The 27,898-nt window shown below is 50.3% G+C and overlaps 2 protein-coding genes across 8 annotated transcripts in view; one reads left to right on the top strand and one right to left on the bottom strand.

Annotated features, from left to right (window-relative positions):
- The first annotated feature begins 1,025 nt into the window (after positions 1 to 1,025).
- DAO (D-amino acid oxidase) lies at positions 1,026 to 15,001 on the top strand. 6 transcript variants are annotated; one of them, XM_045200883.3, is made up of 12 exons: positions 1,045 to 1,131; positions 4,978 to 5,014; positions 5,391 to 5,593; positions 6,614 to 6,728; positions 7,684 to 7,760; positions 8,432 to 8,497; positions 9,898 to 9,952; positions 10,163 to 10,267; positions 11,386 to 11,468; positions 12,822 to 12,939; positions 13,593 to 13,691; positions 14,724 to 15,000. In XM_045200883.3, exons 3-12 carry the CDS (start codon positions 5,400 to 5,402, stop codon positions 14,853 to 14,855), a joined length of 1,044 nt encoding a protein of 347 aa, XP_045056818.2. In that variant the 5' UTR covers positions 1,045 to 1,131; positions 4,978 to 5,014; positions 5,391 to 5,399; the 3' UTR covers positions 14,856 to 15,000. The 6 variants fall into 6 exon arrangements, with proteins under 6 accessions (XP_071077985.1, XP_024422863.2, XP_071077986.1 ...); XM_053928594.2 differs by lacking the exon at positions 1,045 to 1,131 and adding an exon at positions 4,180 to 4,487; XM_071221884.1 differs by lacking the exon at positions 4,978 to 5,014 and having other exon boundaries at positions 1,026 to 1,131; positions 5,391 to 5,591; positions 6,669 to 6,728; positions 14,724 to 15,001.
- A 19-nt stretch (positions 15,002 to 15,020) lies between these two features.
- SVOP (SV2 related protein) overlaps positions 15,021 to 27,898 on the bottom strand; it is a 54,054-nt gene continuing 41,176 nt past the window's right edge. For both annotated transcript variants that reach the window (XM_024567008.3, XM_045200881.2), the window contains 5 exons: positions 26,296 to 26,403; positions 25,073 to 25,184; positions 24,094 to 24,175; positions 21,122 to 21,211; positions 15,021 to 19,823 (listed from right to left, as the gene is read on the bottom strand). In XM_024567008.3, the coding sequence (XP_024422776.1) occupies positions 19,617 to 19,823; positions 21,122 to 21,211; positions 24,094 to 24,175; positions 25,073 to 25,184; positions 26,296 to 26,403 (599 nt within the window). In that variant the 3' untranslated portion in view covers positions 15,021 to 19,616. The remainder of the gene's footprint in view (positions 19,824 to 21,121; positions 21,212 to 24,093; positions 24,176 to 25,072; positions 25,185 to 26,295; positions 26,404 to 27,898) is intronic.

The raw sequence follows: 27,898 nt of genomic DNA, 5'->3' as shown, positions 1-27,898 counted from the left end.
GAAATGTGCAAACCTTAAAGCTTTGCTAGGATGGGGGTTGGGGGGAGTGTGAAGGTATCTGATTAACTTTTGTTCATGCTGAAGTTTTTCCACCATGAACCAGAGGCACAAGGAATTTTCTTGAGGTTGCGTGATACAAAAGTGAGACATGGCTACTCTTAAAAATTCAAACAAACGAAAGCCTGCAGAGTAAAAGGTAGAGTTCACCATACCCTTTTTTAATTATTAAAAAAAATACTATGCACTCAGTACTGTGCATGCATTCTCTTATTTCATCCTCACCTCTTTTTTTTTTGATGATGTTGAAGGTGGGGGGTGGGGATGGGTAGAGGCTGGACCTTCAAAGCGGACTCAAGGGATGTCTCACCCAGGGCTGGTTGATTCTTCTCTCTGGGCCTCAGTTTCCCCATCCATACAGGGATGCGCCTGATGATCTTCGAGCTTTAATAATCACAGCTCCAGGTCTAGCCCTGGTGGAGGACGGGCCCGGGGTCCTGCTGCCAGTGTCTCTAGGGTACCAAGCAAAGAGCCACTCGTCTTCATGGCCCAAGGAGGCGCCGCCTTGAGTCTCTTCTTGGCCTTACCCACCTTTCGTCCCAGAATGGCACCGGGCTGGTTGGGCTGGCCCTGGGAGCCCTGGTCCTGTCAGTACCTTTGGCCTCCCCACAGAGGCTGCCAGACTGACCACCCCCACCCCGCAGGCCAGGAAACGACCCTCCCCTCCCTGAGGGTGGCAGTAGAAAGAGAGAAGAAAGAGGATCGTCTCCAGCTGGCCTGGGAGACAGGCCTCCTTGTGCCCATCAGCCCTCCAAGAACCCCCGCCTGCCCCTCCCTTCCATCAAGGCTTGTACACAGGGGCTTGGGATCAGCCAGAAAAGTCAGGCAGCTTTTCAGGGACTGGGAGCGAGGGGAGGTGAGGTCTCCCAGCCTGGCCCGGGTTCAGCCCCTGTAAGCAGCACAGTGCCAAGCTGTGCCCTCTCTAGAACTCCAGACTTTGACCCTGAGCTCCAGTCCCCACTGGCAGGCAGAGGGCTGAGGACAGGACGCCCCAGAACCAGGAGCCTGCCCTCGGGAGATAGGACGCTGCGCCCACAGCAGCTGCCTCTTTTCTCCAGAAGTTTGGCATACCAGGTGAGTGGGTTGGTTTTTTTTGGTGGGGCGGGGGTACAGAAGAACTCATGTGCTCCCGGATGTTCTCCACATTAGAACCTGAGGCAGGGGACAGACAGCCTTTGGAGTCGGGCAGGGACTTCAGGTAAGCACCCTTGCATTTCCAAGCCTCAGTTTCCTTATATGGAAGATGGGATTGTCACTTACCTCTTACAGGGTTAATTTGAATATTAAAATAGATGATTAATGTAAAGCTCTTAGCACAGAACTGGGCACGTAGTAAGTACTCAGCACATGGTCATTGTTAGTTGGGGGCACGTAGCAGGTAGCCTGGTTATCAAGCGTTTATAGAATCTGTTCCAGTTTGAAGATAAACTCTGAAAACCTCACCTTCATGAGAAGTGGCCATAGGGTGCCACTTGGAAGAGCTAATATGTTCATTCGAATACCTCCCCCTGTGACTTGCTGATTTTTTCAGAAGGATCTTTCCTGTTCTTTGCTATGCACGTATAGCCATCAAAGGCAGGATTGCCTCACATTCCGTTCTCGGGACAAGGGAGGTTATAAGCAGAGAAATGCAAGACTGAAAGGCAAGCAGAAAGTGTCGGTGCTAACTTGTTGCCGGCTGCAAAGTACTTTTACGGCACAGCGCAGGAAACTTAGATCTTGAACTCTGGCCCACACTGGCAGGCTGACTGTGGGAGAGCGGCTTCCTCTCCCTGAACCTCAGTCCCACCTCTGTAGAACCTTCCAGAGCAGTTGAGAGGATTAAGTAAGAGGAAGTCTATACCGCGTCTGCACAAGTCTGACACGTGACAGATGGCCAAGATCATTCCCTTCCTACTCCACCCTCACAGAGACACTATAATTACACGCACACACACCACACGCACAAAGTTGCTACAATCAGTATCGAATTGGATTTGCATCGCTTATTAAGATAATTAATTGAGGACACACGTTTTTCCCTCTTCAACTCTACACCAATCACCAACACACTAAACATTTCTAAAGTTGTTGTATTTTATTTTATTTTATTTTATTCAACGCAGGACCCTGAAACATTGGGGTTTCTCTTCACCTGCTTGACCTTCAGATTTTTCACTTGTGAGTCAGGCCAGCCTGGGCTCTGCTTCTCACCAGCTGGCTGGCTGAGCCTCGGTCACCTCCTCTGGAAAATGGGCATCATAACAGCCCGATGGTTGGTAGAAGGTTACAGGAGAACCCCAGCGGCTGAAAGTAGCAGCTGCTGTCATTGTTTATCCCCTTATCTGGTTCTTGTCTGGACGTGACCTCTTCGTAGCTTTCACGGAGACTTTTTAACCCCAAGACCCCAACACATCTTTTTTTCACAAATGTGGGACTTTCAGCCAAGTCCTTTCTCTTCTTTGGGCCTCAGTTTCCCCAACTGCAGGCAACGCCTCGCTCACCTTTAGAATTTTCACACCTGCAGAAACGAGCCCCACGCTATAACTTGTCCCTCTGTCTTGCCAGCTGTTTCCAGAAGTGGCTCTGGGTCATCCCTCAGGCTGTTCTCTTGGGCATGTGACGCCACGCCTACCCAGGGCTTTGCCACGCCTAGCCTGGCTTGTTACCAGAGCCCTGCCTCGTGCCCACTCTGCTTCTGTCCAAAGCCTTTCTCCCTGCCCAGAGACCTCGTCAGGGTTTTCAAACACTCTCTTCTCTCACCCCACATACTTTCGTTATATGAACAGCTTTCTTTCCCCTCGATCCTTTACTGGTTTTCTAGGTGCTGTGAGAGTGGAAAAAACTTCATCCCAGAAAAGCAGAGCTGGGTTCACTCCTCCTCCCTTCCTCCAGCTCTTGCTGTGACCTCTAATTAACCTTGCCCTCTCCCAGCCTCAGCTGCCTCATCTGTTAAACTGGGGATGATGATAATCACTGGTTTAATTTATGAGCTCCCAAGCACCTTTGAGTATTTTCTCTTTTGATCCTCCTAAGAACCCCATTCATTCATTCATTCACCCATGAGTTGTTGCTATGGGCCAGGTATTATTCTAGGTCCCAGAGCAGTAGACAAAAGTCCCTGCTTTCCTGGAGCTGATGTTCTGGTGGGGAGATAAAGGCAGGGAGTTTTGTTGACCCTCAAAAGTTTATAGAAGAGGAAACTGAGGCTCAGGTACAATAAGCAACTCATTCCGGTTTGCCGTGGGCTCTCTCGGCTTCAGCACTCAGAGTCTACACCCTGGGGACGCCCCCAGTCCCAGGAAATCAGGGGGGTTGGTCACCCTTGCTCAATTAAATTAAGTGTCTAGTCCAAGGTCATACAGTAGGTGTGTGCCAGAGCCAGTGGTGAACCTGGGTGTGTCTGACCCACAGCCTGGGCTGTTATTGCCGCCTCCCCGTGCCCTGCCTCCTCCTGTACTCATTACGGGGAATTTGGAAAACACAGAAAAGCCCTCTATTCCTGCCTTCTTACTGCTGATGTACAGAAGTGGTGAACTCTGTGCAGGTTTCGCGAAGACAGCCAGAAGGCCCCGACAGGGCAGGTCACTCAGCCAAGGTTACATGGTGAGCCAGCAGTGAAGGCAGACCTGACTCTCCCTCCTTCTTCTCTTCTCCTCTGCACCAGCATTCTTTTCTTTGTTGTTTCCGAGGTGCTGGGGGACAGAAGGAGGTTGCCGTGTACTGAGGGCCTACTCTGTGCAGGCGCTGGACTAGGGATTGTCGCCATGCTAGTCATTTAATCTTTGCGATGACCCTGGGAGCTCAGGTTACTCCTGTTCTCTAGAGGAGGAGGCTGAGGGAGGAGGCTGGGGGTCCCTGAGAGGGTCTGCCCACCCCCCAACCAAGGCCAGGTTGGCAGCTGGAAGAAGAATCGTCCAGAGCAACGACGCCTTTTTGTTTTGGGGTTTTATCTTCCACTTGGCTGCTCAAACCCCGGAACAGTCCAGTTCTTGTGGGCTGGAGTCATTTCCCACTTCACAAAACGAGGCCGCACTGAGAATACCCTGCTGTTCAGGGCCCCGGGCCAGGAGCGAGGTCTGGAGGGGGAGAGTTGTGAGTGAAGAGGAGGGAAAGTTGAATTTGGCCCTTTCAGGCACAAATGCCCCCTTGTTCTGCCTCAGCGGGAGGTGGCAGAATATTTCCCTGCTGTGGGGGCCCAAGCAGCTTCAAGGTCAAAAGCTGCTAGGCTTCCCAAACTCCTGAGAACCCAGGCAGCCCTGCCCCTGAGGAGGTGCGCTGATACACCCGAGTTCTGAGGCCGGTCATTGCATCCTGCGCATCTGATGCGCTCACAGCTGTATCCAGTAGCTGGCAGCCCGGCACACAGTAGGTGTGCAATAAGTGCATGTGAGATTACTTGAATTGGAATCAAATCCCAGCGGCACCACTTCCTGGCTGTGTGACCTCGGGTAAGTGACTTCACGTCTCTGAGCCTCGGTTTTCTTATCTGTAAAGTGGAGCCAATAACATTGCCCTACCTCATAAGAACGTTGGGAGACTTAAATGGATTGAGGCATGGGAAGCACTTGGCGCTGAGGCTGGCTCACAGCGGGTGCTCCGCAAATGTCGTAAGTCACTTCTTTTGTACTAGACCACAGGTGGCAAACACAAGGCCTGTGGGCCGAATCCGGCCCTCTACCTTGTTTTATCCAGCCTCGCACCTTGTTTCTACCCAGCGATAGCGCCGAGCTCCTTGCCCCTAGTTAAGGAGTAGTTCCATGTATACAGTCCTAAAGTCACATTCGGCCCTCTGAAGGCAACCGTGAGGCTGATGTGGCCCCTGGTGAAATTGAGTTTGACACCCCTGTACTAGACCCTGGATTAAGCTTTTTCTATTTGCCTTCTTGATGAATCTTTCATCTACTCTCCGAGACATGAGTTGATGTCCCCATTTTCCAGAAGAAGAAATTGAGGCTTATGAAGCATCCAGCCCAAGGTCAGTGGCCAGTAGGAGGGAGAGCTGAGATCTAAGATTGGCAGGCAGAGCCCATTGCCCTAACCATTATGTTCCCCAGCCTGGAGCTGGCCAGGTACTCTGGTAGGCCCTTCTTATATTTCCAAGTAGATAAGGCATATTTGGGGAGGCTTCCCAGAGAAAGTGGTATCCCTTACAAGCTGTGTGACCTTAGGCAAGTGGCTTTGCCTCTCCACGTGTCAGTGTTTCTATTCGTGAGGGTCACTCAGAGGATCAAGTATTAAAAGTGTTTGGCAGTATCTGGCGCTTTCTCAGCCTGCGGTGGATGGCGGAGGTGGCGGTGCTGGTGGCGGGGCCGGTGGTGATGATGGCACAGCTCCACCCTTCCTTCCTGCAGGCTGGCACAATGCGCGTGGTCGTGATCGGAGCAGGCGTCGTTGGGCTGTCCACCGCGCTCTGCATCCACGAGCGCTACCACACAGTCCTGCCGTCGCTGGACGTGAAGGTCTACGCAGACCGCTTCACGCCGCTCACCACCACTGACGTGGCTGCCGGCCTCTGGCAGCCCTACCTCTCCGACCCCAGCAGCCCACAGGAGGTGTGAGTGAGGTTCCCAGGGGGTGGCCGGGCAGCAAGGGGAGCCGAGTCCTCTCCAAGTCCCTGTCACCAGTTCCAAGTCCTTTGTGGAGGCGATGGCCTGGCATGATGTGAAGAAAATAATAAATGTTAAGCCCCGTCTGTGGGCTAGACAGATGCTACACTTGATCTTAGCAGGGATAGAAGTGATGTGTGCCAGACAGGTGGAGGCCTCTGTCTCCATTCCTCCCCTAAACCAGGTGGCTGTCGAAGCCCCAGGAGCTGGTGAATTAGGAACAGTTCTAAGTGGGCGGATCGATGCTCAGGTTTAGCAAAGAAGTTGTAAAGGTCATTGTGTTAGTGTTGAAGCCCCCAGCTGCTCTTATTCCCGCAAATTCCAAAACCAGCATTCCCGATCACTGGGTGACAATTCAGGGACCAGGCTCCCTTCCCTCTCATGGCTCTGCCTTCCTGCTCTTTGGCTTCCTATGTTGCCATTCTCATGGGCTGACACCTGTGCAAGGAGCATAGCATGAGGATCACAGGTGTAGTCTTTAGGTGCCATTGGCTGGAAGGCGGTCACATAGCCATACGTGACTGCAAGGGAGTCTGGGAAATGTAGGTGAGCTGCGTGCCCAGGGAGAAGAGGAAAGCATATTGGAGTGCAAGCTGTTTTTCACAGTGGGGGGGGGGTGCTCAGAGAGAGCCTGAACCATGTATGTGGCTCACAGTCCCCCAAAATAGTTCAAAGCCTTCATTTAAACTTGGCAGCTACGTGATCCCGAGCTGGAGGTAGGCTCCACATGGTTGTGATGGAGCATCCTTTGTTTCCCTTTTCTCGTTCTGTTAGTGGGGAAATATTGGAAAGTTTGGGAAGGGGGATGACCCGTAGGCATTTGGGGGTGCTGCAGGAGTGGAAAGTGGTGGAATGCTGGCTTTGGACACCTGCCCACCAGCCTGATCACAGCCCTACACAAGGTGCCCTCAGAGTTATCTTGCTCAGCTCAGCGTATTATGTGATGCGACTCTGGGGGACCCTTCCAGGCACTGGAACCGGCAGACCTTCGACTATCTCCTGAGTCACGTCCACTCTCCCCAGGCTGCGCACATGGGTCTGGCTCCCGTGTCAGGCTACAACCTCTTCCGTGAGGCTGTTCCGGTGAGTGGAGTCCTGGGCTATGGGGCAGAGCCTTGATCACCAGGGCTGGGGCCTCAGCTCTGGGGTGTATTGTGAGTCTCGAGGACAACAGACTTCTGTGTCCAAAACCAGTTCACTTGAAATCCCACTTTTTCTCTGTCCTAACTATTTTACAAATAGTGACTCCGTTAACTCTCACAATAACCAGGAAGTAGGTGTTAGTATCTCCTTTTTTCAAATTAAATAAAGTACCTTACCTAAACTCATAAAGCTTTAAAGTGACAGAGCTGGGATTTGAACCCAGGCAGTCTGTGACCACCTGGAGGATGTTCTCAGGTCGTTTGGCGAGAGTGATTTGGCTGGGTGCCCACAACCGCAAGCCAGCTCTTCACAGTTTAGTCAACACTTAACACTGTGCTAACAGCATCACCCACGTTATGTATTACCTTCCATGGGACCACGTGGGACTCTTAATTCCACGACACAGACCAGAAAACCGAGTCTCAGAGAAGTCAAGGCGATCGGTGGTGAGGTCGACATCTCTGTTTAAGTCGTCTGGCCCTGTGCTCTGCTGCCTCCCACTCTCACCCCTTGACAACTCTCCCTCACCCCCCTTTTCTCCCATACCTCTGACCCTCACCCTATCACTCACCTCAAGTCGTATTATTACCCATAAGGGTCGAGAATTTGGACTCTGAGGCCAGACTGTGTGGGTCCAGACCTCAGCTCCACTATTTATTACCTGTGTGATCTCAGACAAGTTACTTAATCTGTCTAAGCCTCAGTGGGCCCACCTATTCAATGGGGATAAGGATAGTATCTAGCTCGGCGGGCTGTCGTGAAGATTACATGCAGTGGTGTAAGTTCACTGCTTGCAACAGAGCCTGGCCCACAGTCAACATTATGTAAGTTTTTGTTGGTATTGTTATTACTGACTTTCGCCCATCCTGTGCCTCCTTCTCTCCTTCTTCTGCAGGACCCTTTCTGGAAGGACATAGTTCTGGGATTTCGGAAGCTGACCCCCAGAGAGCTGGACATGTTCCCTAATTACAGGTAAGGTCACTGTCATGGGCAAAGGCGCTGAGGCCCCACAGTTCAGACGGACCTGTCCAGAAGGCAGAGGAAGATGGGGTCACCAAATGTCCTGTCCCACCCTAGGCCTAGAGCCCCTCATCCCTTGGTCTCCTGGTGCTCCGTCCAGCTCCTTCGGAGGAGACACCCACCCAGACTGGGCCTGGGCTAAGGACGTGCGGGTGCGGAATCACAGATCTCAAGTCCAGAAGCCCCATGTTGCTATCCTCTTTTGTAGATCAGGAAACTGAGCTTTCGAGAGGCCAGTGACTTCCCAAGGCCACACGACCAAGTGACCCAAATGGAATTCCAATCCAGTCAGGCTGACTCCAAACCCCTCTATTCTCTTCCCTACAGCCCAATGTCTGGTCCTCTTCTCACCCCACCTAATGCTCGAATCCCCTCTACAAATGCACATCTGGTCTCCACTTGCACATCCCTATGTCAGGGATGGCTTTGTGTGGTGGAAAAGTTTTCTTTGCATTGAGCTCAAAACCACTTCCCCCTTGAACTTCATCCAGTGGTCCTATCTCTACCTCTGAAAGCCCCATCCCCCCAAAAAACCAAAGGCTGCTCCCACTTCCATTTGATAGTCTTCAAATATAACTTTGACTCTGATCCTTTGTTCCTGCCTTTGTCTGCTGTGACTCTAGCTATGGCTGGTTCAGCACAAACCTAATTCTGGAGGGGAGGACGTACCTGCAGTGGCTGACAGAAAGGTGAGATTTTTAACGTTAGTTTCAGGAAAGCACCTCCCAGGGACCAGGGTTGTAGCGGTTGGTTGTTCGTGGTACTCGTCTTTGTATTGACCAACTCCAAATGTTAATCCTTAGGTGTGCAGCAGCTGTCCTTGGTCCTGTGCACTAAGACAACGGTTCCCATGCCTAATTGGGCAACAGAACCACTGGGGAAGCTTTTTATATGTGATATTTATTATCGACCTCACTCAAATCTGTGACACGCATGTAATAGCTTTAGATGGATTCTATTATGTTTTTGAGATCTATTTGTATCATCTACAAAACATAAGTTGCCTTTTACTCTTATGCTTCCTTTTTTTTTTCTTGTCTAACTGCTGTGGCCTGTACCTCTGGAACAATATTAATTAATATGGGGGATAGTGGATGTCCCTGTCTTGTTCCTGATGTTGATAAGAATCTTGTTGTGCTCTACATTAGCAAACATTAGCTTGAGAGATACATTTATGTTTGTATTCATATTAAGAAAGATTTTGTATGTTTCCTATATATTACTATTTTATTAAAATTAAAAAAAATATGGAATAGATGGTGGCTTTTGTCAAAAGATCTGGGGAACTTTGAAAAACATAGATTTGAGGACCCTGCTTCATATTTACTGAATCAAATCTCGGGAATGGGGCTCAGAAAGTTGCATCTGAGGAAGCTCTCCGAGTGATTCTAATTATCGGCCAGGTTTGCAAACTGTTGTACTAAAACCTGGCTATTTCTTCTGGGTTGAAGGGGACACTGAGTGACTCCACTAGCCTCTTCCCAGAACAAATGCCCCCAGTTTTTCTACCTTGAGGAAACTGTGTAAAAAAATCCTGAGTTTATGCTTCAGCTTTTACATGGTTTATTTCTTGTTCTTTGGATGTTGCTACTATATTTCTAACAGTGACAAATATTTTTCTGCTGGGACATTTAGAGGGAGGGGTGAGTGTCCTAGTCCACCTCCCTCCTCATGCTCTGCTTCTGACAAAGGGGCATAAGGCATTGGTCTGACCCCGCCCCTCCTGCACCCTGCATCTCGCTGCTGTGATAGTGAAAAGCAGTGTGATTGTAGGGGGAAGCGTCTCCAACTAAAAGGCCTGAGTTTGAGTCCTAGCCTGTCACTGACTCACTGTACCACCTCCAGCAAGGCCCTTCTCCCATCGCGATCTGCCTGTGAAGCTTGGACCATCTCAGGTCTCCCAAAGGGTACTTCATGGCCCACTAGTGCACCAAGGTGCTCATGAGCTGATCTGGCTGTACAGCCGTTTTCTCAAGGAGCATCCCATGGGGACAGAAGGTTCTTTGGGAAATGTCCCCCATGCCATCGTCTTAGAGAGATGGGATAGAGAACTGAGTAGTGAGATTTTTCATGTGTCCGATCGGCCCAGGTTAACTGAAAGGGGAGTGAAGTTCTTCCAGCGGAAGGTGGAGTCTTTTGAGGAGGTGAGCTGCAGGGATGGAAGGGGTCTGGGTGTGGGAGGGAGGAGGAGAGGAGAGCCTTTGCTTCCTGTTGCAGAGCTGAGGTCCCATTTCTCAGCTTTTGAGGGTCCCCTTGAGGCCCATCCCAGACTCTAAGCTTTTGTCAGCCCCAGAAGGACTCAGGCATTTTGCCTCACCCCCTTCCACCCCACCTGCCCTGTTGGTTGCTGCCAGGTGGCAAGAGGAGGTGCTGACGTGATTATCAACTGCACGGGCGTGTGGGCCGGGGCGCTGCAGCCAGACCCCCTGCTGCAGCCAGGCCGGGGGCAAATCATTAAGGTGAGTGTGGGGATGAGGGATGAGACCCCTGACTTTTGTTGCTAGGAAGATTATAGCTGCCGATTTATTTCATCTCCAAGCTAGAGGATGCGCTGGGGACATCTGTTAGAGGAACTGCATGTCAGAAAAGCAAGAAAGACCAACACGACACAACCCTCCCAAACGTTCTCTTTTTAGGTTTCTTCTTAATAGCAAAGCATGTGTGTATATGTTTGTACATTTGTGGGAACTGCACATATGTACAAATACGCCCATATTATAATAAAAAGAGCCCTGGCTGGTGTGGCTCGGTTGGTTGGAGCATCATCCTGTGGACTGAAGGGTTGAGGATTTGATTCCCAGGTAGCGGGTTCGATTCCAGGTTAGGGTGTGTACAGGAGGCAACCGATCGATGTTTCTCTTTCAGACTGATGTTCCTCTCTCTCTCTCTCTCCCTCAGTCCCTTCCTCTGGCTCTAAAAGCAATGAAAAAATGTCCTCGGATGAGGATAAAAATAACAATAATAAAAACAAAAAGAGTAAAAATCTATGAAGTGTTTACTAAGTGCTAGGCACAGGCCTGAGCACTTTACAGTGAGTCATTTAACCCTAACCACAACCCTTTGAGGTGGGGTCCATCGTATCACCATTGCCGCCTCACAGAGGGGAAGCTGAGGACTTAAGTACCATGCACAAGTTCACACAGTAGTCAGTGGTGGAACTGGGATTAGAACCCAGGCAGCCTGGTTTAGGAGCCTGGGTGTAAGCATCAGTCCACGCCGCCTCTCACTGTGTACATGTGCATGTGTGTGAGGCACGCCCACTTGCGAGTGTACACGTGTGCATTCCTAGGTGTGGACGTGTGTGGGGATGGGTGTGTGTGTGCATTTGCACATGGGTGCTGGGCTTTTCTGTGGACCTGTGGGCGACACCGAGCAATACCTCAGGGAGCAGGCTGGCTCTCAGTCAGGGTGCTCTTCCTGCAAGAGCAGGCTTTCCGGGGCAGACTTGCGGCCGGCAGCGTCCTGTGAGGGCTACGGAACTGACCGCCTTATCAGAACATCTGGTCTCGGAGCAGAGCAGGGCGGGGGGATGCTGATCCAGTGCCCCTGATGAGGCTTCCCCATCCTCTGCCAACAGGTGGACGCTCCTTGGGTGAAGCACTTCATCCTCACCCATGACCCAGACAGCGGCATCTACAAGTCCCCGTACATCATCCCAGGGTAAAAACCTGACATCCTAGGCAGGAGGGGGCGCATCTTTACCCCCTCATTATGCTCCTGCTGCCCACTCCAGTCCCCTTGCTTAGTCCCTTCAGCTTTTTTTCTTCCAATTAAAAAAAAAAATTATTTATTTTTAGAGCAACGGGAAGGGAGGGAGAAAGAAAGGGAGAGAAACATCAACGTGTGGTTGACTCTCCCATGCCCCCACTTGGAGCCTGGCCCGCAACCCAGGCATGTTGCCCTGACTGGGAATTGAACCAGCGATCCTTTGGTTCACAGACTGGCGCTTGATCCCCTGAGCCACACCAGCCAGGACCCAATGTCTTTTTTTTTAAAGTGTGGTTGAGCCATTAAATGCCTGGGAAGGCAGGACTCGGACTTATTTGGACTCTCTCTTGAAAATGCTTTTGGATGACAGTGATGCTAGAGACAGAGGTGATGCTGGAGACAAAGACGTGACAGATGTGACAGGAGGTGGTGTGAGGCAATAGTAGGAATGGTGATTGGAGTTGACAGTGACCTTAGTGATAGAGGTGATGATGTTACTGATTAGGGGGGTGGTGTCGATGGGGTGACATTGCTGTTGATGGTGAGATAGTGGTAGCAAAGACGGTATTGTTCTTGGTGAGAAGGTCAGTGCTGATGATAGTGGTGACTGGGAGTGGGGGAGGGAGGCAGTGCTGACGGATGACAGTGTCAGTGATGATGTTAATAGAGTGGCAGAGACGACAGCCTCAAGGTCAATGTTGTGGCCAAGCTGACTGTCTCAGTGGCAATGTGAATGGTGTGGAGGAGAAGCCAACACCAGTGGCTAATGATGGTGGGAAGTGGTGACTGGAGTTGATGGTGATGCCATCTTAATGGTGCCAAGGAAGGAAGTGGTGAAGGTGATGTTGTTGAGGGAGATGATGATGTTTTTCCAGCATCATGGAGATGTAAGTGACACACAGCATTGTGTTCCTTTAAGGTGTGTGAAGTGATCTCATGGGTGTGCGTGATGATCCCATCACCTCACATAACTACATGTTTAGTGTGCGGTGAGAACACTTGAGATCTTCTCTCTCAGCACGTTTCAAGTGTGTGATACGATAGTGTTAATGGTAGTCACCATGCCGTACTGTGGAAGAGACGACAATGTTCATGGTGACGTCAGTGGTGATGGCGGAGGTGGTGGCTGATGGTGGTGACAGCGGCGATTGCTGTGGTGTTGATGGCATCGTGAACAGGGATGACAAGGCTGATGGTAGCAGTGATTCAGGCAGAGGTGGTGGTGTGGGGCAGCATGGCGATGACCCCCGTCTGTCACAGAGGCTTTGTTTTCATCCATCCTTGACCCTCCTTACTTCCATGCAGGGTCCAGGCAGTGACTCTCGGAGGCATCTTCCAGCTGGGGAACTGGAGCGAGGTAAACAATATTCAAGACCACAACACCATTTGGGAAGGCTGCTGCAGACTGGAGCCCACGCTGAAGGTAAGGTGGGGAGAGGTATCCGTTCCCCAGACCCGGATCCCGGCAGCCTGACCGTGAGGACCCTTGAGGATGGAAGATTCCACCATGGGATACCTGGGTGAATCAATTCCAGCAAGGGTCTGTGGAATACTCCAGAACCTGATAATGTGCAGGGAAGTCCTGCTGTGGGCTGATGAACCTTTATGGCCATGACTAAGAGTTGCTCTCTCCTGAGGCGCCATCCTCAAAACACCTTCCTCTGTGTTCACCAGGAACAGAGGTGCCTGTTGCATAAATCTCAGTTTTCCCATTTGCCTGCTAGTGGTGATGACAACACCGTTGGTGAAGAGGGTGTGATGAGGGGTGGAGCTATTTGTTGGGATTGATGGGGCTGAAAATGCTGAGGATGGTGATTCGGAGGTGATGCGGTGGTGACTGGTAGTGGTGGTCGAGGAAGATGGGGTAGCTGATAAAACTGGTGGTGACGAGTGACAGTAATGATGGTGGTGGCTGGCAAAGGTGGTGACGGTGGCAGTGGTGAGGAATAAAACAGACAGTGATGGTGGTAATGGCAGTGGTAATGGTAGTGAGGTTCCAAAAGCAAACTCTCTCACGTAAAAATGGCAGCAGAAAAAATGAATCCAGAGATGAATTACGAACACTTTTCTCTCCAGGATGCCAAAATTGTTGCTGAATGCACTGGCTTCCGGCCAGCACGCCCCCAGATTCGGCTAGAGAGAGAACGGCTTTGCTTCGGATCTTCCAACACAGAGGTACGGTCTGCTGGCAAGGAAGGCAAGGCCCTCCCTCCTCCTAAAGAGGGTTCTGGCAGTGGTGGCTAATAGTGCCTCCTTTATACACGGGGAAACTGAGGCCCAGCGATGGTAAAGGACCTGCTTAAGGTTGCATAGAGGGCAGTGCCTGGGTTTGCTAAAGCCTGTGGTCAAGTAGAAGGAAATGGGCATATCTGCTTTGTGCCCAAGACGTGAAGGATTTTATGGAATCTGCCCTACAGCTCTTTGGGGTCAGGACTGTTCTCCCCACGCTTCAGATGAGCACACTGGGGCTCTGAGAGGTGCAGTCACTCACCCAAATCAGACCACTGGTGAGGGACAGGCCTGGGAGGTGGTCTGAATTTGACTCCAGCTCACATCCCTTTGTGGCTGCTCCATTGTCTCCCTGGGGTCCTCTCTCGTGTTCTCTCCCATGGGGTAGGACCTGGGCTTACTGTAATCATGGGAGATATTGTCCTGGGTTGAAGGCACTGACGTGAATGGTTGGTGGTTGGGCTTCCGTCTGGAAAGCAATCACCCTGTCTAGGCCACCCTTCCTTTCTTGTCCCGGGTGTGTGTGTGCAGAGGGGAGAGTCACGTAGGGAGTTTTCAACCTCCAGCTAATGGTTTTAGCTTTGAAAACTGCCCCAGGGTCTTGCCTCTGTCTCCAGGATGAATTAGCTTGTTGCCCAGAGTCCACTCATATGGGGACCCCATGGTGTCCAGAGGTGGGTAGAAGAGTCATCTATTAACACAGGAAGTTTGGCAGTCTGCAGCAGGATCTGACCTCAAGTTCTGGATGATTCTACATTTCCTGTGCTGAGTGTGGAAAGCAGGCTCATCTCCTAAGTAGAAGAGAAGTCTAGGGTGTCAATCTCCAGCTTCTCAAGCAATTCCATACTGCTGCTCCCGGGGGGCCCAACTTCCCACCAGGGTGCTGAGAAGAGGTCGCCTGGCTTTGCCCAGGACTCTTCAGAAAGCTCCTGAGTCTCCCAGGGCAGAACAGGCCACCTTGTCTCTTGCTTCTCCCAGGTTATTCACAACTATGGCCACGGAGGCTACGGGCTCACCATCCACTGGGGCTGTGCCCTAGAGGCAGCCAAGCTCTTTGGGAAGGTCCTAGAAGAGAGGAAGTTGCTCACGATGCCACCATCCCACCTCTGAATATGCCAGTGACCACTGTCCCCCACACAAGGACATCCTCAGCCAACTAATCAATGTGCTCTTCTCTAAGCCACTGCCTACTCCCCACCCTGCCCCTCCCTGGCTCCTGTCCACAAGAAGCCCGAGGTGAGGGGGAACCACCAGGCCAATTCCTGGAGGTCTTCGTGCACCTGGGACTGGTGATACCCTGCGTGCTGTGAAGAGGTCTCGATTGGTCCATGCCATTACTGTTCCCTCCTTTATTGTTTCACCTGATGGGTTCTTCCAGAGGTATCTGCCATGATCATGACCGGCCCTGAACAAAGTAGGGTGAGAGCCAAGATCGAAGTTAGCATTCTAATAGTCATAATCATAATCATAATCATACAAAATAGTGATAGTCCCGTCTTAATGATGGCTTAACAATTGTAAGTCTGCTGACCCGTGGTCCTGGGATGTCTCTCCATTTATTTAGACCTCCAGTTACTTTCAGCAATGTTTTGTACTTTGTAAAAACCTTACTCCCCTTCTGTTAAATTTATTCCTAAGCGTTTTATTCTTTTTGATGCTGTTGTGAGTGGAATTGTTATTTTCTCGATGGATTTACAAAGGATTCTGTTCTCTGGCATGGTGGGCGGGGGTAGGAGCAACTGAAGTGGTTCATCATCAAATATTCTTGATTAACCAAAAATGGTTCTAAATGATGTACCTGGATGTTCAAATGTCAACGAATCCGAATACAGCAAAGCACCACCGGTGACGCAAGTCTGACCAAAACCACTGAGTCTTTGAGGAATCAGAAGAGGCCTCAGAATGTTCTGGAGCTTTGGGGTTGGCATCTTGTGTGTCTCCCACAATGCTCCGCAACCCTCCATTAGCATCCACATCACACCGTATCACCATGATGTGTTCATGCCCGTATCCGCCGCTGCACAGCAAGTGCACGAAGATGAGGACCACATCTCCCTTGTTTGCATCCTCGGTATTGAATACCGTGCTCGGCTCATGGTGGGGACTCCACGCATGCTGACCACACGCTCGACACGATGCACAGTAGTTACGATGAACAGACTTGAGAGTTTACATGTGTTGCTGTGGGTTCCAGGTGTACCTGTCATTGTGACCCTGTGCTGAGAGAGCGGGCCAAAGGCACCCTGTTTGTAGCTCTTGACCCCATCCCCCCAACCCATCTTAATTGGAACAGGACTAAAACTAACACTAATGTGGACCAATCGGCTGCCTCCCCTGAGGATTTGGAAGAGGGACATAGAGCACCTGAGTCAGCTTTGTTTGCAGAGCTGAGCCATGGGGAGTGGAAGCCATATGTACCATTAGGCATATGCAGCCACCACGAAGAAGCAGAAGAAAGCAGGTCTACAGAGAAGAGTGGAAATGGGGGCCACAGGTCCAGAGAGGCGCTGTCTCAGACCGTGGAGGCTCCCCAGTTCCCTGTTGCAGGTGGGAGGCCAGGCTGTACTTTATTTCTGAGATTGTTCTAGCCTTTCAGAGGCTGCAGACTGGCAGCCCATTCACCAGACCTGGCCTGCAGATGAATTTTATTGGGCTCACACATCATTTACATTTTTTTTGATCCAACATACTAAAATTTGTTGGAGATTAGTAAAAAAAATCCAGATGCCTGTCTTGAAAATTGGGAGATCCCATCATACAAAAAAGAATCAGCTACAACTGATTAAATGCCACCCCCTTTCTGAACAGGGCCTGCGCTCCTTATTCTGCCACTGTCCTCCCCTCTTCCTGCTTCACTCTTTTATGTTCCCTGGGTGTCCCCTGTAGGAAACTAACTACCAATGATCCCAGCCTTATAATAAAACTGTGCTTCTTAATTTGAATTAACCTGAGTCCAATCACTATTCCTTGAAATTAAAATAGCTTTGATGAGAACTCTGTGACAGGCTTCTCTCCGCCATCCCCCATCCCACCACCATTGTCTTCCTTCCTCCGTGCTAACAGAATCCGCATGTTTCAAGAGGCAGTGCATATCCCTTGACCCTGTGGGAAGTAGGTCCTTCCTTCCCCAGCCCTAGGGAAGGATTCATGCTGGGATGGGCAGGGGACCCAGGTCTGACCAATGCAAAGTGATGATAAATCTGCTAAAGGGCTTCCCTTTTAACCAAAAGCAACAGACCCATTTGAAGGAAGACCTTTTGTGATGGTTCCTTACCAATCTATCTCTTTTGAAAATAAGGATGATGCCTGGCACTTCAGCGGCCATATTGTGACCATGAGGTTTCTAGCAACTAACATGCAGAAGACGGCAGAGAAGAGAGGCAAAAAGAAGTTAGGTCTTTGATGACATCGTTGAGCTGCTGAATCTTTCCTAGAATTTCCTGACTCTGGGCTTGTTGTTAAATGAACAAAATATTTTAATGGTTTAAGATTCTGTTGACTAGTTTTACTTCTGCTTGCAGCTCAAGGTATCCAGTCCTTGGATGTTTATCAGTAGTAACCAAGGGAGACTCTGAATCTCACCCTACAAGGCTCTCTGTTGCTTAATATTATTTAACAATAATGAATGTCCATACTCATTTCAAAGTCCATCTCTAAGATAGCCTCTCCTCTCATTGCCAACACCACCAGGGTCATTTGTGTGTCCCCGAGACTACTTGAAGGGAAAGAAACTATATAACCCTGGCTACACTGAACATCTGCCATTTTCTGAAATCTTTCCTAAGGCGCAGACAAATAGATGACATTTCCATTAATGGAAACGGGAGCTTTTGGATAGTTCAAAATTAGATACAAGTGTCCTCAGCTGAAGGCTTTGGCAACTTTTGTGACAGCTCTTGTGTCATTCAATAATATTGATTTTTTTTAAAGGGCAGGCTATTTAGAAGGCAAGAATTTTTAACTTGCATTTTCTCAAGAAGAGAAAGCTCTCAATTGTAGGCCTCTTCACCCCCAGCCCCTGGAAAACATTTCTGCCCACCAAGCATCCCTTCCTCACCCCAGCCCCCAATTCCTCCAGGTTATTTGAGGGTAAAGGGAATGGGCATGCTCATCAGGCAGTGTCTGGCCAGTTGGAAGGCAAAAAGGACAAGCGAAGGTTCTACGTTACCCGGGAGAGCTCAGCAGACCAGAAATAATTAGCGCTGTAGCCATTCAGGGTTCAAGGGTACACCCTCATTGCCAGGGAGAGGAAGATCTGCCAAGCTGTTTCCTCTCTGAATGACCGATTGGGCCAAGGGGGCTGCAGCCCATATTCCAGGGACACAGGATCGTTTGCAGTTGACCTAGGACATGAACCTGAAGAAGTTGCCCACTGTGACCTTGACACTGTTAGAAGGAAGTGTTGCCTCCAACAGAATTCAAAGTCACAATGTTGGCAGCCAACCGTACGACGTTTTCCCCTTATGGGAAAGATGATCATATTATTAAAGCATTGAGATGACCCTGGATGGACAAAGCTGGCGAGACCACTGGCCTGAACTGTCACTAGGGCATTATGACAAACGAACAAACTTGGCTCCTTGTGATGTCCATCACCAACATGTTTTAATAAGAGATGAACGTACACATTTGGCTTCCTCGCAATACTGACTTCAAGCAGACATCTCCAAGTAGAGAGTCAGTCTTTTCTGGCCTTTGATGGGATCCGGCAGCTTCCTCCCTCCTTCTCTAGGTCCCCTGCCTTCATGAAAAGGAAAAGCTCCTATAAACCAAATCTAGGAGGTGGATGTTGTCAGCTGAGACACAGTGTCAGCCCTTCCTTCCAAGGCCAACCCGAAACCCAAATGACTCTCCCTCTGAAAATGTACACATTTCACACATCCCACTCCTCCCCACCCTGTGGCATCCCTGCCGTGGGTTCTGTTGCCAGAATCCCAGGAGCTGCCTCTGTGTAAAGACCAGGCCAACCCTCGCAAGCATGGGTGGTGGGCATAGCATCTTTTTGTTTTATCTGTTCATTTAGCCATCCACCCAAGCTCAAAATCCAAAGTGCTGAGACCTGAGTTAACTGTTTTCTTTCCCCCAGAGTCCCCAATCTGCCCGACCGAGGAGGGGGCAAGAGAAGAAGCCCCGAGGTGGCCTTCACTGCTTACAAATGGGAGGCCCCTGTTTTGACTTTGGGCTTGATTCATGCCTTTCTTTCACCTCAGCCCCCAATGCACGGCACAACAGCTCTCTGGGGTTGTCATCAGCTGTCCCCTTGGACACATTTGGACCCCCTAGAGCCACGTGGCTGAAGTTCAAATGCATGTCTATCTGCCAGAGTCACCACAAGTCAGGCCCTGCCTGGGGAGGCAAACTGAGAGGCCCCTTCAGAGGGAGCATTTCTCAGACCCAAGACAACGCTGCTCAGGCCACACCCAAGTCACCTGCAATTTCAAACAAGGAAATTCGGGGCCTGGGGTGTAAGAGAAACCTACTGAACAGGCTTGGTTGGTGGGCGGCAGGTCTCACAGGGGTCTGGGCCTGGACGGTATGTACGGAGATCGTTCACCAAGGGTGTGGACCGGCTAGCTCTGGATGATGTCTGGTTGGCTACCGGTGTCACCAGGCACTCCCAGTGTGGCAGTTCCCCATGCAGATCCACAGGGTATTAACAAACCTCCCCCCACACATACAGAAAACCCCCAGAGCAAATGCTTCCCCATCCACGGGGGGTAGGGGTTTCTCAATGGGTATGAGCAACCGGGGTCCAGGTTGTACTCTTGGGTGAGTTCTTGGTGTCGGCAGTGATGGTCGACGCCCCAGACGGGCTCCACCAGCTCCCCGCACTCCACAGCCTGAAAGACCAGCTCAGCCCCCCAGAGGTCACTACTCCTGAGAGCCAGAGTTCGACCTGGTGACACCTGCGCCGTGCGTCCCTCGGCCGACCATCTCCTGCCCCCACTCCCGGTGGCTGGATTCCTGCAGTCCGCGGCCTTTGGTCTCGATGGGCAAAAAGCAGGAAGCCACGGCAGCCAGGAGGCAGCAGCCACTGTACACCGCCAGTGACAGGTACACGGAGGACTCCAACATCACCTGGGGGAGGAAGACGCATGTCAGAGAGAGCATCCGTCGTGAGTGGACCACCAACCATCCAGATGATATTGGTAATGCCAGGCCCTCCTATTAGCACTGTCTGGCTGTCCCATTTAGTCCTCATGACAGCCCCATGAGGTAGGTTCTTTGTCCCTATTTTACAGAGGGAAAAACTGAGGCTCAAAAAAGGTAAGTAACCAAGTAACCATATGGTAAGTAACCATAACCAAGTTCGTACAGATACTAAGGATGGGGTTGGAATCTAAACCCAGACCCCATGAGGCCTGAGAATCTATATTCCTTATTCCGACACTCTCTCCCGGAGCCGTGCCTCTCCCGGAGCGGTGCCTCTGCGGACTCCCTAGCTTGATGGCACCGGGCGACACATGCAGCAGGGCTGAACCTCATCTCCTCGTTTGGCAAATGGGCATCAGGGCAGTGTCCACTCCCTAATGAGAGGGTACCCTAGCAGCACTTGGCACCCCGCAGGCACATGGCAAGCTCTCAACCAGTATTAGTTGGCAGTGACATACAATAGCTGAACCCAACAGCACAGAACAGAACTACTTGGCTAAAACACGGATAGGAATTCCATGTATATGAAATAGCCAGAGAGGTAAATCCACACAGACAGAACACAGATTGGGGGCTTCTAGGGCTGCAGGGGGAGGGAGGTGGGGAGTGATTGCCTAGTGGGTACAGAGTTTCATTGGTGGTGATGAACACGTTTTGGAAGCAGCTAGAGGTGGTGGTCGCACGACACCGTGAACGTGCCAAACGCCACTGAACTGTTCAGTTTAAAATGGCTCATTTTTGTGTGATGTGCCTTTAATCTCAAATTTTAAAGGTGATAAAATGAGGAAAAAATAAATTAGATGCTTAAAAAACAAAAAGATTTCAAAATAAGTTCCCTCAATCTGGGTAGAAATGCTTCAAGACACACATAGAGTTGCAAGATTCTACAACTACACCCAATTCTCCAACTCAGAAACCAGAGCCGGGGACATTCGTGTCCCACAGAATTGTGCTGGCCTACTTGTCTTCAGCCAAGCTACTTTCAGCCAGATTATATGGCACCGCTGGGCTCTTCTGCATGGGAAAGACCTGGGTTTGATCCCCAGCTTCTCTGCTTCCCAGCTGTGTGACCTTGGGCAAGTCCCTGGACCCTTCCGGGCTTTTCTCCTCTGCAAGCATAATCACACAGAGGGCTCTACCGAAGGCTCAGCACGTAGTAACTGCGTGCCACGTGCTGGCCTTTGTCACCCCCACCCCCCACTCTGTATTTGGGCGACACCCACCTGAGCGATGAACGGAGTGATGAGAGCGCCCACTCTCGCCATGCCACTGCAGGTGCCCAGGCCCAGCGCGCGCGTCGCAGTGGGGTAGACCTGAAACACAGCCCCCGGGCGTGGCCTTGAGAAAATGCACATCCTTCTTTCTGCTCCAGCTCAGGAATGATGGGACTGGCTCGCAGGGGCGGGCCTGAAGTTAGGGAGAACCCTCAGGTGTTGGTGACCCTGCCAAGGGGTGAGATGCTGGGGTGAAGATTCTTGCCCCAAAGGAGAGAGGAAGTTCAACTGAGAAAGAGGGCGAGAGGCTGAGCCATGGGTGGGAGCTCAGTAAGGGGGTCCTTTTGCCCTGGTGGTCACCAAAGGCTCCTCTAGGAACTCCGTTCGGGATCCAGGCACCGTCCCACCTGCCACTTCCCCCCGGTTCACCTTGAAGCGCTGCTCATGGACTTTCAAGGCATTTCACCAAGAGAGAGGCAGAAATGTTTACATGGTTTCTCAGCTCATGCCCAGGAGTGGCCATGTGCCCGGTTCCCCTCTGGGCACAGTGACAAGGGACTGTGAATCGTCCAGGACACGGTGATTAAAAAGTGGGCATGTCTTCCCCGCTCCCTTCCCCTGCCTGCTGGTGGAAGGAGGGCTCTGAGGCTCTAGGGCAGTGTTTTCCAACTTGGGCACTACGGAGGTGGGGGCGGCTGTCCAGGGCACTGTCGGATGTTTAGCGGCATCTCCGGCCTCTCCCCACTGGCCGCGGTCACGTTCCTGCACCTGCCATTGCAGTTGTGACAACCTAAATGTATCGAGATTGCCGAATGTCCCCTGGGAGGCAAAGTCGCCCTTGGTTCACAATCTGGATGAGGGAGTCACATGATGCAAGGATCCTCTGTGAGGGGGACAGCTGTCTGTCAGCCTGGAACGCCCGTGTTGGGCTGTTTCTTAAGTGAGAAACGCCTGTGTGCCAACACATTCTGGTTGGGGGAGCAGTTTGTTACAGGAGGTGGCGTGCCCCTAACAAACACCACGCTTTAAACGAATGAAAAGCCTGAGGAGGAAAGAAAAATTGTGCACAATTCCACCACTCAGAGGCCATTATCACATTTCCATGTATATTCTAGTTTTTCTGTGATTGTACACTACGTTCCTTCTTTCATTTATTCACTCAACAAATACTTTTTGAATGCATACCATATGCATTTATATATGACATTTAATTCACTTAATTACATAAGCAACATGTAAATATATTCTTGTAAAAAACCTCAATTCCCTATTAACTTACTCCTCTCGGGAAAATTCCCCCCATAGGACTCCACTATTATAAAGTTGGAATATGTCCTCCCAGATCTGTTAAAAAATATAGGTGTAGAAAATGTGCAGCATTGGCCCTGACCGGTGTGGCTCAGTTGATTGAGCGCTGTTCCACAAAGCAAAAGGTCGCTGGTTCGATTCCCGGTCAGGGCATATACCTGGGTTGCAGGCCCGGTCCCCAGTTGGGGCGTGTGTAAGAGGCAACCAATCAGTGTTTCTCTCCCTCTTTCTCTCTCCCTTCCCCTCTCTCTAAAAATAGATAAAATCTTTAAAAAAAGAAAAAATATATAGCATCGTTTTAAAAATATAGATGGTATCATTCTATACATATCAGTCTGAAACTTGCTTTTTCCATTCAGCGATATGCCTTAAAATCCTATCCACGTCAGCGGGTAGTCAGCTACCTGCCACCTCATGTTTGTTAACGGCTGTAACTGCCTTCCACAATCCACTATTCCAGTTTACAGTGCAGTAGAGATGGACGGACATTATATTATGTTAAACTTCATATATATGTGTACACACATATTAGAACTATATATCCTACTACAAATAATATAATGTGATTTCTATAGTTATGTGTGAATATATCAGTTACTAACACATTATATAACTATACCTAGAACAGTACAGCATCTATCATATAGAGGACATATAACACATGAGATAGTATAACATTTAGTGTGTGTATACTATACGGTATGGCAAGTACAGAATATAACGTAGAGTGTAGATATACTACTGTAAGTGTATACCCAGTGTGCAGTGAAGCATGGCGTATAGTATACAGTGTGCACACTACACACTGTATACAGTGTAATACACGACAGTGCAGTAGGGTAGAGTACCGCAGCTGTTAAAAAGAACCAAGTAGAGCCGTATGTTCTATGCTCATTGTCTTCCACCTTTCTCTCCAGCACGTCTCTCCACCCTTCCCCACCTCATTCTCCTCCTTGGCGGCTGGCCTGTGTGGGCCACAAGGGTCTCCTTGGCCCCCTGGCTTCTGCTTGGCTTCAGTCAATGGGAAGCCCCAGCCGGGGACGGGCAGGAGGTGGGAGAGAGATGCTGAGCTATGTATTTTCCTGCCGCTTCCTTTCCAGGTTGTCTCAGGCCACCTGTGTCCTGTCACTAAAGGTCACAGCTTGTCTCTACATGACTTTCTCCTGGGACCCTGTAACATCCCTTCTCTGGTCTTGGAGGGTAACAGTGTCCCCAGCCACCTCCACCCCAGGGCAAGCGCCGGGTACTGCTCCGTCATTGTGTAGTTTCCCTAAGCCCTGCCCACGCCATTGTAATTAGGTCCTTTATGAAACTCTCCTCAGTTGCTCAGTTGCTCAGCATCACGCATGCACTAACATGTATTAATAGATGCTTAGAAAAACCCTGGAAGAACATGCACTGAACTATCCAAGAAGGATGTCTCTAGCAAAGGGGGGGGAGGGGTCCTCAAACTTTTGGTTTACACAGCTCTGCATCATTGGGAACTTTTACACTGAACATGAGCTTTTATAAGCAGAAAGAATATTACAGAAAGACAGCCTGAAATAGTGAAGGGCTTCATAGTCGTCACTCAGACCCAAGGACAAGTCTCACACCAAGGAGCCCAAGCTGGGTGTTTCTGGAGCCAAATCTCCCTCCCTCACCGCCCCACTGCTCCCCGGCACCCCTCCTACCTCAGGCGTGTAAACATAGGCCGCTTGGAAGCCTCCAGAAATAAACGCTCTTGCAATGAAGAGTAACAGAGTGAGCATAGTTCTAGGGAAAGAAAAATAAAACGAGCAGGCTTTTCTTTTTCTTTCTGTCAGCTTGTTTTGGTAAAGTCCTATCTGCCCAGGCAGAACTTATACCCCAGAAATCGGCAACACCCACCCCCACTCGACACACACTGATGCAGCAGGCATGTGGGTACTCGAATCTCGGTGCCCTCTCTAACGGCCTGCTTTAAAAAAATTTGTCATTCTCCAAAGCACCAGGCTGTGGAGCCCAGGTTGGGGGACATATTGGGGGCCATGTTGGGGAGAAGTGATGAAAATAATCGGAAGTCCCGGCAGGACCCGTGGGGCAGGTATTGAGCCAGGAAGCAGCTGAGCCAAGGAAAGTAAACTTCCATTCGGTATTTTTAGGGTGATCCTGATTCCCAAACTTCCGTTCTATTGTTTCTGTAAATGTCTCCGCGTAGCAACATTTCACGGTCTACGCTGCATCTTCAGACCTTCCACAGGTTCCTCATCAGGTTTTGTCTGGGGCCTCTCACAGGTCAAGAGAGGCACGGCCCCTTGCATATTTTGAACCAGAAAGGGGTTAGAAAACAGGGCCTATTAAAAAGATTTCCATGGAACAAATGAACACTTTTAACCCATACATTAACAGCTATCAGCATGAGGTCGTTGGAAGATGCTGTCGAAAGTGTAAATGGGACGGTATTGGAATAAACCCTGGACCAAAATGCCTTCCTGTCCCCACTCCCTTGTGAGGCTCCCCAACTTTGAAACTCAGCTTTTGGTCAGTGTTAAGGCAGCCAACAGCCTCAGTTCCAGTGAGGGGCTGAAGGGAATCCCTCAGGTGACCCCCAGGGGGTATAATCCACAACCCACAGGCCCAAAGAGCCCCTGACTAGGACCTGAGAAATAAGAGAGACATTTCACCACCCACCTGCCAACACAGATGAACAGCAGGAGGCTGCAGAAGGAGAAGACGGCGAAGCACAGAGCCATGGTCTTCTTGCGGCCCAGGCGGTCAATGATCCAAAGAGTCACAAGGACACCTGGAAGGGAGCAGGCACCATGGCAGGCAGCTTCTGCGGTGGCCCCCAATGTCCCCCACCTCCTGACATTCGCACCCTCTACAATCCCCTTGAGAGCGAGCCGGACCTAGAGATTCACTTCGAATGATAGAACACAGCCAAAGTGGTGTGAGGTTGCTTCGTGTGTGCTTGCCTTGTGGGCCACCTGGCAAGGAACGGAATGAACTTGAAGCCCTGAGCCCAACAACCCTGGAGGAATCGAATCTGGCCAACAGCGACATGAGCGAGCATGGGAGCAGGTCCTGCCACGGATGAGCTTTCAGATGAGATGCAAACCCTGGACCAATACCTCCACTGCAGCCTTGTGAAATGTAATACGCTGGGGACTCAGGCAAGCCACTCCCAGGCTCCTGACCCGCAGAAGCTGTCATAGGTGTGGCTTGTCTGAAGCCCCCCAAACCGGCGACCACTGTTGCTTTATGTGCAGGTTTGGATTTTTGACTTGTCACTGGTCCTTGCCAGTGTGACGGGGGCTGGGGGACTACGCTCCGTTGGTCTCTCGTATTTCTCACATCTTGTGAGCAGAGCTACTAGCTGCCCTTTTGTTCCAGACTATCATTTCAAGGTTGTTTTTTATAGAAATCACCTTGGGAGATAGAGATACAGTCTCCTTCCAGAGCAAAGGGCATGTCTGTCTTCTGTCCAATATAATAAAGATGACGTCTCTTTCCAGGCCGAAGGCTGGGCAGGTTCCTGGCAGCCTATTATAAAAGGTTTCAGTTCCTGAAGCTTGAGGTTCCGCAGCTGTGTTGCAAATCCCTGGTACCGCAGTATCTCCCTGGCTCCTGCCTCACCATCCCTGTGGGACTTGGGGCAAGGGGAGCTGATGCTAATGCTCTCCTCCCGCTATTTGCTGCGCACAGTTTTCATATCTTCGGCCAGCACGCATGAAACTGGGCAGCGTAACCTGTTAGCCTTCGAGCAGAGTACAATCTCGGCCCCTTCACAGTGCTTGGCAATTTGCAGCTCAGAGTTGAGAAAATAATCCCCAGCTCCCCTGGGAATGGGATTTGCTTCCAGGTGGCACCAGGCACGTGACTTGCCCCATTCCCACTCGCCACATGTCCCTCACCTGGGAACTCAGACAGGGTGGTCCACAGCAGGTCCATGTAGTCCTCCTCACTCAGGTACTCACAGGCCAGGCTGCACTTGGCCTCTACTGCCTTCTTCCGGCTGGAAACTGGGAGGTGGGAGAGACAGGGAGAGAGGACAAGCCATGTACAGAGCCTCGAATCACACCCTCCTGCTCCCCACACCCTCTTCTACGCGTGTGATTTGGCTGTAAAGATCCAGGCACTTCTTGTCTCTACTTCTTGGTTCTGGTAGTGACAGGCAGCACAAACACCAACTTTTTCAATTTCAATTTTACCTTTTCTTTAAAGATTTTCCTTTAACATACCTATCACCTTCCAATACGCTACTTAATTTGCTTTAAGCTAGTCTCTCTCTCTCTCTTTTTCCTCTCTCTACACCAAAATGGAAGCCCACAGAGCAGGCTTATTTGTCTTTTGTATTCACTGATATGTCCTATATCCAGTATCTGGCAGGAACTAAGAAAATACTAAAAAAATTCCTAAGAAGGAATGAATGACTTGCCCAAGGTCCCACAGCTACTTGGCACCAGGACTCAGGTTCCCTGATTTTTCTGGCTGTGGGCTTGTTCCACAGAATTACTCTCCCACTCAGAGATAAGAGAGTTTCTTAGTGGGGTTGCCAAACTACCACCGAGAAGCCAAATGCGATCTCCTACCTGTTTCCGCCTGGTCCGCAGGTTAAGAGTGGTTTTTATATTTTAAAATGACTTTTTAAAACCAAAAGAAGAATACCACTTCTTGGCATAAAAATGATAGGAAGTTCAAATCTGTGTTCACAAATAAGGTTTTATCAGCAGACAAGCAATGCTTTTCGTTCCAACTGCTTCTTTGCTACAATGTCAGGGCGTATGTCTCACAAAGCCTAACATGTTTACTCTCTGGCCCTTTACAGAAAAAGTTGCCAACCCCGCTTTATAACATTCCACCGGATCCTCTGCTTTGCTTCAGCAGGCCCACTGTGAGGGGCATGCAATTTATGCTCCATCAATACCAAACCCCAAATCTACAGCTGAGCTGCTTCCCCCGAGCAGTTCACTTAGACTCCCACACCGCCCGGCGAGATGTGGCTCCCCCAGCCCACTAAACCCTTATACCACAAAACAAATCTATTAGCTAAGATGAAAGAGGCTTAATACAAAAAAGATAATTGGGCAAATCCTGCAGACAAGCAAGAACTTGATCCCTTTATTCTCCCATCCTGGGGTCAGTGCTAGGAAGTTAGTATTCTCTTAAGCACAGAATGGTTTGAAAGCCCAGGCAGCGGCACAGAGACTTTGCTTCTTATTCATTCCTTTTGTCTAGTGGTTCCTACCTCCAGCGGCACAATAGGATCACCTGGGGAGCTTTCATAACCCACCAATGCCTGGGCTCCACCCCAGGGATGCTGATTAAACTGGTCTGGGCATGGTCTAACCAGCACTGGCAGTGTTTGGAAGCTCTCCCAAGTGATTCTGTTGTGTGGCCGCCGTTCAGGTCTAACCTGATTCTCAGGCTTACTGTGCACCTGAGAATTGCTGCCCAGGGTCACAGCCGTCAAACTCAGTGCTGCACTTCCTGGAGCTCCAGAAGTGGTGACTCCAG

Source organism: Desmodus rotundus, chromosome 7, assembly GCF_022682495.2.
Source record: "Desmodus rotundus isolate HL8 chromosome 7, HLdesRot8A.1, whole genome shotgun sequence".
Lineage (NCBI taxonomy): Eukaryota > Metazoa > Chordata > Mammalia > Chiroptera > Phyllostomidae > Desmodus > Desmodus rotundus.
Note: the sequence above shows the minus strand (reverse complement) of the source record. Positions and strands in the feature narration are given on the sequence as shown.